Raw genomic sequence first — 12825 nt, 5'->3', positions numbered from 1 at the left:
GTCCGCTAAAAAGAACATCCGAGAGAAACGTCGTGCCGGAACGTGCCACAAATGGCAGGATGTGGCTTTTGTGCGTGGCACGACTCCGCACCGAGAGCGGCTGGCACAGATCCGAGCCCAGAGCCGCGCTGTGACACCGCGGTAACACGGGGCAGCAAAGCGCCTTGCTGCGGGGAGAAGCTATGGCGTGAGATAAGGGCAGCATCGCGCAGATGCCGTCCGAAAGGCGACCTGGGGGCTGCACGCACAGCAGGAAGGGCTCTGATGTTGTGAAGTGTATCAGTGCCATCAGTACGCTGCCCTGATGAAATGCACGGCATCTGGTGCTGAGTCTGATGAAAACTTGCTTTCCCCTCCCTTCCCGAAGTCCCAGTGGAATGCCTTTTTACACCCAGAAGCATAGGGGGATAGAGCTTTCCCAGCTGTTCCCAGCACAGGACTCTCCTTGAGATCTTTCTGCTTATCAACACTACATTTGCAGGCAGACGGAGAAGGTGTGAGCCCAGGAGCTTGACCTGATGATCCTTACGGGTCCCTTCCAACGACTCTATGGACTCTAGCAGTATGTCTGAATGGCACTGGACTCAGTGCTTAAAGCTGGGAAATAACTACCTACCCTATAAGTAATGCCACCGTCTGTGATAAATTGCGTTGCAGTTTCTCCGTTAGGTCTTGTAGGCAGCGGAGGTTTTGTGCACTTGGCATCCGTGCCTCCCCGTGTTTAATCAATTCAGACAATCTTTTACAAAGTTGTTTCCTTTGGTACCACACATTTAGTATGCAGAAAATAATTGAAAAATCTCTTGTTGCTATTCGAACCTAACAAAGATGTATTGGCACTCCGACTGGGGAGGATACAGTAATACATTGCAGCCATCTCCCTCTGGGCACCTGAAAATAGCTGCTTAAGACCAAGAAAATACCTTCTCCCAATCTTCATACAATCAAGAACTTTAATGTATTTGTGTGAAACTATCTGTATGCTAAGCTTAACTTGTTTTAGCCACTTTTCTATAAAATCAAGTAGCTTCAAAGTATTCCCAAGATATAAAGTTTGATTCCAGCTCCTAGTAAAAGAAAAATCCTTGTTAATATTTTTGGGTCAAGCTGACCTAACTCCAGCAGGCACAAAAAGGGGCAGGATTGTGTTGTTCAGGCCCAGTGAACCTGAATTCAGGGCACTTGCTCGGTTAAAAACAAAGAACCTTCTTTATAGGATAAGTTTTAGTGATGTAGTTGGCTGTGCAATCACAATCATTTCTTGCTGCCACTTCCCAGATGTGTGTCAGATGGGTGCATCAAACTTTCTCTGGCAGCACCAGCGTAATCCAGTGTGAAGTAACCATGTCAGTGTCCTCTGTGGGTATCATAGGGAAACAGCCCTACAGAGGAAGCTGAAAGGGGTAGCTGTGATCTGTTCTCTCACTCAGTTAACTCAAAAAAAGGCATAGCCCAGAGGAGGCAGGCTGTTTTGCTTTCACCACCCTCTTGCCTTGCATCTGAACTGTAAAGTGTATTCCAGACCAGAGGGACCTGTGTTATCTTTGTGGGTTTTTAAGATAGGTTATTCTGATTTTTTGTTCATTGTTACGATTTTTCACAGATGAGCTGAGCTCCTGGATTCAGCAGTCATTTAAACACTACGTTACACAAGAAGCTAAGCAACACTTCCAGGACTATGACAAAAATGGTGATGGATTGGTGTCTTGGAAGGAGTACAACTTACAAATGTATGATCGTGTAATTGATTTTGATGAGAATACTGTCCTGGAGGATCAAGAAGAAGAATCATTTCGACAGGTAAAATGTTTCAGCATCAGTTTCTGAAAGCTGCTGGCAAAAGGAAACGATATTTGTTTATTGTGAATGGAACAAGATGGGTAGAGGAACTGTAGCATCTGGCACATGTTTTAACACTTTCATTTATCTGAGATAGGGGAGTAATTAAAGGAAAGTAATGGAGTATTAAACCTGCTACCAACAGAACACAGAACAAAATCATGCCTCATGAATATATTTTGCCAGCTGAGTGGAGTATCAGCCTACATAGAGCAGAGTCACCAGCAAACTGCTTAAAACAGGAGGGCAACCTGTTAAATGAGGTCTGTAGCCTAACCAGTGTCCTGCCTATAGCTTGGGCCAGGAGCACGTGTTGTCAAAGGAAGCCTTGTACTCCCTCACCCCTCACTGCACTCTTTTATCCGCTGGTCATTCATTTTTGAAGCTCGTACTCTGGGGCATTTATACTGCAGGTGCTTTTCAACTTTTCTGTCTGCTAGGGAGCCAGAGAGAAAGCAATAGCAATTTGGGCCTTTTGATCAATCAAAATGCAACCCTGGTAGATAAAACTGGTGAATAAACAATAGAACTTACAGATTAAACTCATATATGCAAATAAATTCTTAAGAATGACCAGGAAAGTGGCAAGAGAGGCAGGAAGATTCATCAAGAGTCTTCTGTAGCAAAACTTGGTTTTTGTAAGTACACGTATATGTTTCCCCAAAGATAATGAGTGAGTCTGTAGGCTAGCCTGGCCTGAGTTTTTGGTGGCTACTTTTATTAAAGCAGTAGCCATGCATATACTGTCGACAGAAATGAAGTTGAAATAGACAGTAAGCAACAGATTTTATACAGTGAAAGCAAACTGTAAAGCTTTGGAGGTCACTTAATCACATAACTGTAAAAAAACCAAAGATTTTGAATGCAACTTCCCACCAAAATATTGACCCTATGTTTGAAATGTTGCCATCATAGTATGCTGAGATAGAAGTCCTGGTTACTTATGCTGTATTTTGTGGTGATTGCTGGCAAGGTTTTCCTGCTTGCTGACTTCTACTGATAGTGGCAAAAGCAAAATCATCAGCATTGCACCTGTATCGTGTATCAGCTGTCTTTGGCTGTACTTTTGAAAATTAGAGATTCTGCTGCAGTTACAGTGGAAAATTGGACAATTCCTGATTTAGAACTGACATCAAGTAAACGTATGAATTCACCAGAAGGTGGCAGACTTGTTTGTCACTTCTCAAAAAAGCCCTGGAAACAGCCTTTTTCCATCAGTAGTTCAACTTGATTTTGCAGCTTTTAAAGTGCAAACTTAACATCACCTCCCAGGGAAACTCTGGCCCAATTTACCATACCAGGAAGCCCCATGCTCTTTCTTAGCCCAGAGCCTGGCTCAAAACAAGAACCTCTTGACTTAACTCCGTGCCCTGCAAAGGCTTTAAACCTTTAGGAAAAGCAGTTAGTCAAGATACATTTACTAAAGCAAGCCTATTAAATGGTCATCTGGGGAGACATAAAGTTCTCACGTTGAAATGGTGCCTTCCTACTGCCACTGTCAGTGATGGAGTGGAACAAATTATATTCCTTTGAAATTCATGTTTGCAAGTCACTTTGTCTCTGATTTTTGTCAGTATGCCCTTGTTTATATTTGGCCCTTCTCTTCATCACATGATTTCTTTGATCATTGGTCAGGTGTCTGGTGGATTTTGATTTTCACTGTCTTAGCTATGGTAATGGCCTTCGATAATTGCCCAACTATATTTTGGATGCCTGTTTCAAATAGCCACAGTCATCACGACTCTCAGCTACGAAGAATATTAACCCACTTTTCTACTTAGAGAACGTGGGTGTTCTGGAGGCCAGCAGGTTGCCCGTGAGCCAGCAGTGTGCCCTTGTGACCGAGAAGGCCAATGATATCCTAGGGTGCATTAAAAAGAGAACGGCCAGCAGGTGGAGGGAGGTGATCCTCCCCTCTGTTCTGCCCAAGTGAGGCCACATCTGGAGCACCATGTCCAGTTCCGGGCTTCCCACTTCAAAGCAAGCAGAAAACTGCTGGAGGGTGTCCAATGGAGAGCCACAAGGATGGCTGGGGGCTTGGAACATCTCCCTAGGGAGGAAAGGCTGAGGAGTTCAGCCCAATAAAGAAATGGCTAGGGGGCCTTTTATCAGTGCTTATCAATATGTAATGGGCTGGAGTCAAGCAGATGGGGCCAGACTCTTTTTGGTGGTGCCCAGCAACAGGAGAAGGGGCAACGGGCACGAATTGGAACACAGGGGTTCCATACAATTGTAAGAAAGATATTCTTTACTTTGAGAGTGACAGAGCACTGGCACAGGCTGCCCAGAGGTGGTCAACTCCCCTTCTCTGAAAATATTTAAAACCCACCTGGATGCTTTCCTGTGTAACCCACCCTAGGGAACCTGCTTTAGCAGGGGGTTGGACTGGACAATCTCCAGAGGTCCCTTCCGACCCCTACAGTTCTGTAATTCTATTTAACTCTCAGCTAATCTCAGCTTTTCTTTAAAAATTCAATTAATTGTTATGCAGACAAGGTATGCTCTTACAATTTGTTAAATCTGCTCTTTATGAATCAGATTAGCCTAACTGTGAGGAAAAAAAAAGTCAGTAAATAGGATGGAAACTAGAAAGTATGACTTCAAATGGTTACTTTGAAAGTACTTGTGATCTGCAGCTTGGTGGTCACTGCCTAATCCAGATCAAAGTGACACTGGGAGCACAGTACACTTACCCATGAGATTCCAAGATTTTCACAGCTCGCAACACACACATTTTGAGTAGGGGTTTATTATCACTGATTTGGGTCTTTATTTTGTCTGAAGAGAGTGTACGGAGCGAAACAAGCAAAAAGAAGGAAGTCTTTGCACATTTAGAGTACAGAAAAAGGAGGTGTGGGGCATTCAGAAATAGTAATTTGCCTGTTTATGGTGGGTAGTGTGGGTAGTGTTTCTTTTGAGAGGGCGTGCTAATATTTACAGTTACTTACTGTGGTTTTGAGAAGTATCTTTGCTTTGAAATAAGTTGATGACATGGACAACAGTCTTGTACAGTCTGTCTCATCCTTTAGCACTTAAAATGGCTTCAGAAAATTCGGTTTATATGTATGCTGTTTGAAGAACCACGAACTGCCTTGATGTAAATGAGGTATAAATTCAGAAAGTTAAATGTCCTTAAATGCAAGTGCTAGAATTTGTGATGGTTGCTGTAACAGTCGTTGTACTCCACTAGGTTAGTTTGGGAAGTGGTGACTTGAAGAAGAGGGAACATATAAAGGCAAGGTCTTCTCATTCTCTCTCTTTAATGATTTGGGAGCCTTGGCTGAGTGTGTTTCAAATGTCTCAAACTGGAAAGAAAAATATTTTAATAAATTCTTAGAACAGAACCCCCTCAATTAAAAGTGCAGTTCTCACTGCTTTGGATACGCTCTTTTTGGTGAAATATAACATCGTTGTAATACAAGTAGGTAACGTGAAACAATTAATATTCTAATGAGTTTACAGACAGCTACTATAATGTTTTTCCTTTCCATTAGGCACTCTAACTAAATCTCTTTTCTAAGCTTCATTTAAAGGAGAAAAAGCGTTTTGAAAAAGCTAATAGGGATGATGATCCTGATCTAAATGTGGATGAATTTATCGCTTTTGAACATCCCGAAGAAGTGGAGTATATGATGGTAAGATGTAGAAGGAAATCTTTATTGCCCTGTGTGTTTAGAGGCAATGCCTTTTTGATGCCCCACTACTACAGGAAGCTGCTTTTGAGCAGCTGTGCATATTGCTGTGCCAGACCAAGTGAAAAATCAGGTGGATTCAGTGCTGGAGTTCAGCAGCACCAGTTCAGCATTTCTCTTGAAAATCTATTTCAAGACCTGGTGCTGCACAACTGTCCCAAACTTTAGGAGTTAGTCTGACGTGGCTATCTCTAAAACTGCTAGGTTAGAAATAGATGAGTAAGATTTCAGCTTGAAGAAGTTTCAGGCCCAGTTCAGAGTTAAAAAGTAAAGTTAGAGGAGCTTAAAATAAGCCTTTTTTGGCACAGGAAAAGCACAGGTGCCAGACATTCACACCTTGCTTCAAGGGAAGCAGTGCACTTTGATGCTGATCGCACGTTTCATCACTGCTGTGACTGCTGGTGTCATTCCAGCCCGTACCCACAGCTGAGCCCAGATAGAAGCACGTTGATGCTTTGCTGCTCCTTCAGCTCTGCCTGTCCCATGCCGCACAGCTTCAGGCCAGGAGGAGCTCCGTGCAAACACAGCTTCAGTTTCTGTTGGCGTAACCCTTGATTGTGAACAAACAAGAACAGGCATGCTGACCTCACTGGGAAGCAAAGCACCAAGAGAATAAACGTTTTTCCAACATCTTCAAATATTTCAGTACTGCAAAAAAAAGCAAATACATTGAAGGAAAAAAGAAAAGAGAAATGAGATAATACAGATTTGTGCAAATTAATGATTTTAGCTACTGGAATTGTTTTGAATTACGTTGAAGGATTCCAACTCAGTGTACACCCTGCACGTTTAACATCCTAAACTAAGAATGACCTGTTTCGTTGCACAGAACCAATTACTTGCACTGGTCTGTATAGAACAGAGAAGCAGATTCAAAACGACTGTCTCTTTAGTTTAAAGGCTTCATTATAGCTCTAAAATGATTGATTGCTTTTTTTCTTGATTGCAAGACTGATCAATTGGTGTTTTGCTTTTTGTTTGTACGTGCGCAAAAGGACTTTGTCACTGAGGAGGCTTTAGAAGAACACGATAAAGATGGTGATGGATTTGTGAGCCTGGAAGAATTCCTTGGTGATTACAGAAGAGACCCAAGTAAGGAAAAGGGGTGGGGTTGAACAAAAGCTTTTGGAATGGGATGAATTGTATGCATCTTTGTTTCGAGCCGGTAGTACCTCCACCTACAGGCTCTGAGTAACATTACCCTGTCTGTCAGAGTAGCTCAATTTCCTGCACTGTGCATAGTCTGTTTTGTGAGTATTTGGCAGAAGTTTGCTTGCAGCCCGCTGTTTCCTCGTAGGTTACTTCTTTTCCCAAAGACTTAAGCATAAAATCCTTATCACTAGGTAGGTAGCTAAAATAAACTGCAGTTCTGCTAACTGAATGCATCTGGGAAGCCAGCTGGCATGAATGCAAGGTTAGCTGTTTCTGGTCTGGAGTTTATCACTGCTTTTCTCTAGGTGTGCTGTTAACAGGCAAATATTTATATTCTGTCTTTGACTTGTGACAAGATATGTCAAAAATCTCCTCTGGTTTCAAAAAGATGAGCAGCTAGATGGGGAAAGATGCATAAAGAGTCCTAATTCTGAAGTGGTGGTTTTCCCGTGTTATTTTTGCTTGTTTGGATTGGTTGGTCGTTTTTTTAATCTTTTTCGTGCTCTGACTTGAAAAAAACTTTTCCAAGCCTGTCGCTCTAAAGTTGTTAGAAAGGAGTGAAATCAGTGCTTGGGTCTTTGCAGTAACAGAGAAGATACAATCACATTGCCATTATTATTTTTAAATCAAGGCTTCAGACCCAGCTATAATGTAGAAACTTGTTCAGCTTTCCTCCAGGTGACCACCTCTTGATTTTCCTGGTGTTTAGGAGTACCTGTGCACAGTGTTCATCAGTGATGAATGGTCAGTTTGATGAACGGCTTCTTAATTTCTTGGAAGAGTTTGAGACAAGTTTAAAACAATTGGCTAGGTTTCAGGATGCGGTGTAAGCTCATGGGGTAAATATGAAACAGGAATACAAATAAATAAATACAAATAAAGAAAAGCAGTAATTCAAACTGTTTTGAATACATTCCAAGTATTTAAAAAAAAAAAAAACCTGAAAGTGAACTATTTTGAAAGCCTGCAGCATTGTCCCAGGTCTGTTGAGCCTGCACTAATTAAGACCTTTGCCTCTTTGCTGGCTGTCACAGATGAACCTCTCTGGATGTAAAAGCAGGGCAACAGAATGTTATTAAAAACTTGGTATAGCCTTACAAGTTTTGTAGTCATATACACTGCACAACGCCAGTTCTCTACCTGTTTTTGGGACTCTTGTTGATTTAAAGCTTTTCCCTACTTTCCTCCATCTGTTGTGTGCTGAGATGACCAATGTCTGAGGACAGCTGTGCTGCCCATAGTGCTGTCCTGTGTTACTGTTAACATTTGCAATGTGATTGCTCTACAATAATAAGAGAGTAATCTTAACCCAGTCAAAGTAAATAATGTAAATAATGTTTCTCTGTCATCCACTTTCACTTTTTCCTATTGACTTGTTGGATTTCCCAGTAAGTAGGAGACTATCAATTTAGCAGGAGGTTCTCCATGTAGTATGCTTTCTCTGCTCTCAATTTGGGTGACTGTGGAGATGCCAGACAGCTCAGCTGATGTAAGGTATGACTTTCATGTCCCTGATATAGGCTGGTTCAGCTGTAGTTTTACTGTTTTAATGTTACTTTAGCTTTAAATTATGAATCTGTACAAGTTGGGGAGAGCTTATGTGTAGGCAGATGCGTTTATTAAATATACTGGGACTGATCTGTAAGGCTTGTCTTTGTTTAGTGAAATCACTTTTATGTTATGTTTCATGAGACTAAATTCACTTGATTTGCTTAGTAGAAGAGGTGAACACATTGATTTTGAGGAAAATAGTGGGTTTAAACTTAACAAACATTTCTCACTAGCTGCCAAGGAAGATCCAGAATGGATACTTGTTGAGAAGGATCGATTTGTGAATGACTATGACAAGGATAACGATGGGAAACTCAACCCTCAAGAGCTGCTATCCTGGATAGTACCCAATAACCAGGGTATTGCACAAGAGGAGGTATGCATTTTGACTGGTTTAATAATTACTGCTTGGAATTTATTTAGTGCACTAGTATTCTGAAGGTATCACAAGGTACATCAAAGTGATGGATAAATTCAAATTCACAGTATCTTAGTAGTTGAGAAAGAATGCTTAGTAGATCTTTGCATAGATTCTTTTAACCTGTTTTTCCAGCTTGGCAAAGAGTGTTGGTCCCTGAACTGGATAAGGCAAATGTAAAGTTCCTATCGATTGTATAATGTTTGTAAATTAACAAATTTACAAATTCTATGTGTTTAAATAGTTTACCTGGTTTGACTTAAGAACTCAGCATTTAAAACAGTCGTTTTGAAGTTATCAGAGGGAAAACTAATGAAGTACACAAATAAAAGAAGCTGTTATATGCAGCATAATTTTGAAAACAAAAATTTATCATTCTTCTAACTTGTTAAATTGCCATAATTAGTACAAAATTTGTATAAAAGCTCGTATTTATATAAGAAAATAGAAGTATTGTATGTTTCAAGAGGCTGTAATGCAGACTTTCATAATTTAATTAAAAGGGTTTAATCAGCAGTAGAATACCATAATAGGTTTAAGTGGATTCTCATTTTAATCATCTGTTTTGCTTGTAGCAGGCAGTAGAAGCACTGAGTGTTCCCAGACAGCCTTTTTTAGTGAATAGACTTTATAGTTACTGACTGCAGTAGTAAGTAACAAACTTCTGCTACAAACTTTTTATCTTAATTTGTGCTGGACCTTTCCTTTGCACAGAAAGATTTTGGTGTTCTAAATGGCAGAAACAACAGCCAGGTCCTCCTATACCTCCGAAGGTGCTTTGTATTGAACAGCATGGCTCATCTTCTGGGTTGGGACATGCTCATTTACTGATGTCCCACCTCTTTCTATTTCAGTTCTGCTGTTTACAGAGAACCAACTTAGCACGCAGCGCTGGCTGCTCACGTACCTCACTTTGCAGGAAGCTATGCTATGAAATTGCATGAGCACTATTTTTGTCAATGTGGATCTGTAAGCTTTTGTGCTGACTTGTTTCGGCATCTGACTCTTGAGGGGGACTGCAAGGAAAGCTGTGATGTATGAGTATCTCACAGAATCACCAAGGTTGGAAAAGACCTTCAAGATCATCCAGTCCAACCACCCGCCCATCACCAATAGTTCTCACTAAACCACATCCCTCAACACAAAAAATCCAATCGTTCCTTGAACACCACTAGGGTCAGTGACTCCACCACCTCCCTGGGCAGCCCATTCTAGTGCTTGACCACTCTTTCAGAGACATAGTACTTCCTAATGTCCAGCCTAAATCTCCCCCAGCGCAGCTTGAAGCCATTCCCTCTAGTTCTATCACCAGTTACACGAGAGAAGAGGCCGACCCCCAGCTCACTACAGCCTCCCTTCAGGTAGTGACAGAGAGCAGTAAGGTCTCCCCTGCCTTGTTTGATTGTTTCTCTAACGTGCTGGGTTTTTTTCTTCAGTTAATGTAAGGGCTAACAAAGTCACCTATCCTAAACAGAAGGTAGCGTTGTCTTAAGCCATAAACTGCTGGTTATGAATATTACCGTTTGGTTTTGGCATTTCAAACTGGCTTGAGAAATCGGATAGCTAAATAACAGGGAAAAAAACAATCTATATACTCAATTTCATCAAATTGCAGAATGGTTAGGTGGGAAGGGACCTTCATGGCTCCCCAGCCCCTTCTGCTGCAGGCTGCCTGCCCCCCACCTCAGGCTGCCAGGGCCCATCCAGGCCCTTGAGCACCTCCAGGGATGGAGCAACCACAGCTGGAAGGATCCTAGCTGTGTTCAAGAAATGTTCAAATGTTGTACTGAGGGACGTGGTTGAGAGGTGGACGGTTGGACTGGGTGATCTGGGAGGTCTTTTCCAACCTCGGTGATTCTGTGATGCTATATGGAGCCAAACTAATCAGAAAAAGTAGAAATGGAAGGATTCTCTAAATGACTGTATTTGTAGATATTTAGCAAATAAAACCCAAACCCATTTCAGACTAGGAATTCCTCCACTACTCAGAACTAACAGGTGCCTTAGATCTGCTGTACTAGCTTGTTAGCTTTGAGCTATGAAATTCTTGTGAATATGATATAACTAAAATACTCTGCATTTCTTGTTTTACTGCTGAATTTCCCTCCTTCTATAATACAGAAGCAAGCAAAAAATTGAAAACTGTTTTAACGTGCAGTTTCATTTGACCTTACTGTGATTTAAAGATTTGTTGGATTTTTTTTCTCCCAAAAAGCAAGCTCTTGCTTTCAGGAAATGAGGGAAAGCTTATTGCTATCCAAAGTTGATGTTTCTACACACGGATGGCGTATCTCATCCATTGTTGAAGGTATTAGACCTCTTTCATAGTAGACATCAAAGACTTTCCAGCTAAATATTAACCACAGATTACAGTTACAGAGCTGTTCTTGCAAGTCATAGGTACAGGAGATCTAGATGAAAAAAATCTCTACTCTTTTTTTATTTTATGTACAGATGATGGAGAAGCGAGTCTCCTTAGGATTAGGACATAAAAAACAGCAAGCACAGCAGACAGAATGAGTTGAAAGCAACACTGCCTAGAGCTGAAACTGAGAGCTGAAAAAGGGGTGTATCTTGTCAGACATGGGGCAAAAATGTGACTGAGAGAGAACTGGCACACACCTGTGAATGAGGATGCTCAGCAGATCCTAGCTGGGGTCCTGCACACCCAGCACTTCCTCCTGCAGCTGCCTACCTGTGGTTGAATGCCCAGGAGCAGTGTGACAGCTGTTCTCTAACTGAGCTCCTGGGCTCCGTGAATTGACAGTGAGGTTACAGATTTCAGACTTTGCCTCTGAATAAAAAGAGCAAATGGAGACAATCTGAGGAAAGACGGGTTCTTTTCTGAATGCTAGATTGTGTCCAGCTTGTAAGAAATGGGTAGGTAGTGCAAGGCTTTGACAAAGCCATTCCAAAAATGTATTTACAAATGCTCATATCTGTAAACTCAGTGCACGGTGTTCCGTTTATTTTTAGGCTCTTCACCTGATTGAAGAAATGGACCTGAATGATGATAAAAAGCTTTCTGAGGCAGAAATCCTTAAGAACCAGGATTTGTTTCTTAACAGCGAAGCCACCGATTACGGCAGGCAGCTTCACGATGAGCGTTTCTACCACGAAGAACTTTAGATTATTTATTTTGTAACCTGTTTTTCTTCCCTTCCTTTCATTGGGAGCCTTTGTTAAATGCACTCACTTTTCAGCTTTGTTGGAAGTCTTGCGCTGTAAGTACAATAGAATAACATTTGTGTAAATACTTGGCATTCAAAGTTAAATTGCCTTCCTGCAGACTTCCTTAGGCCTCTTCCCGCCTTCAAAATTAATCTTAAATACTTATTCCAAAATTACATAGCAATGGGAAAGAAATTAGTTAAGGTATAGTACTGCATTGTGCAGGGCTGTGTGACTACACTTGAAATAAATGGATAATCTAAATGGTTGTGAAGGAATTCAAAACAGAAAATGAGACTATTTTTTCTAATCAGTTTAATTAGGGAGGAGAGCAGAGAAGATAAAGGGAAGAAGTTTAGAGTGAGTATTAACTGTGTTTTATTTAATATGTTTGGAGAAACACTTAGGTTAAATGCCTCAATTGTTTAAGAGGTTTCTACTTAATGTTAAGTGGTTCCTATTATGTGTTTTACTGTGTTACAAAAAGAAAAACCTGCTATTTTTACATCTACAGACAATAATTGTTTTTACGTACGGTTCTACAACACTGGCAATACGATGGTATTTTACATTGTCAAGAACTTCTTCATTTGTTGGATTAAAACCAAAAAAAAATTGCACCTTTCTGTGTTCTGTGCATTTATTACATACTGTGGGTCACCTGCAACAGCTCCTTGAAACGTGAGCAATGTGCAGTAGTGTATTGAATCCTAGAATGGCCTGGGTTGCAAAGGACCACAGTGTTCATCCGGTTCCAATCCCCTGCTATGTGCAGGTCACCAACCAGCAGCCCAGGCTGCCCAGAGCCACATCCAGCCTGGCCTTGAATGCCTCCAGGGATGGGGCATCCATAACCTCCTTGGGCAACCTGTTCCAGTGCCTCACCACCCTCTGGGTGAAAAACTTCCTCCTAAATTTGATTAGGGAATGATCGGCTCCTCCTAATTGATTTGGGAATGATGCCTGGACGCTGTTTCGAATACTGAGGGCATCTCCACTACA

At 41.4% G+C, this 12825-nt stretch overlaps 1 protein-coding gene across 1 annotated transcript; it reads left to right on the top strand.

Moving 5' to 3' along the window:
- Window positions 1–212: 212 nt before the first annotated feature.
- Window positions 213–12443, top strand: RCN2 (reticulocalbin 2). The gene is made up of 6 exons (XM_010717408.2): window positions 213–269; window positions 1564–1800; window positions 5373–5474; window positions 6527–6623; window positions 8468–8610; window positions 11629–12443. The coding sequence occupies exons 1-6, from the start codon at window positions 213–215 to the stop codon at window positions 11779–11781; spliced, it is 789 nt and encodes a 262-aa protein (XP_010715710.1). The 3' UTR covers window positions 11782–12443.
- Window positions 12444–12825: the final 382 nt, after the last annotated feature.

This window comes from Meleagris gallopavo, chromosome 12, assembly GCF_000146605.3.
Source record: "Meleagris gallopavo isolate NT-WF06-2002-E0010 breed Aviagen turkey brand Nicholas breeding stock chromosome 12, Turkey_5.1, whole genome shotgun sequence".
NCBI lineage: Eukaryota > Metazoa > Chordata > Aves > Galliformes > Phasianidae > Meleagris > Meleagris gallopavo.
This window is presented reverse-complemented; position numbering and strand designations above follow the sequence as displayed.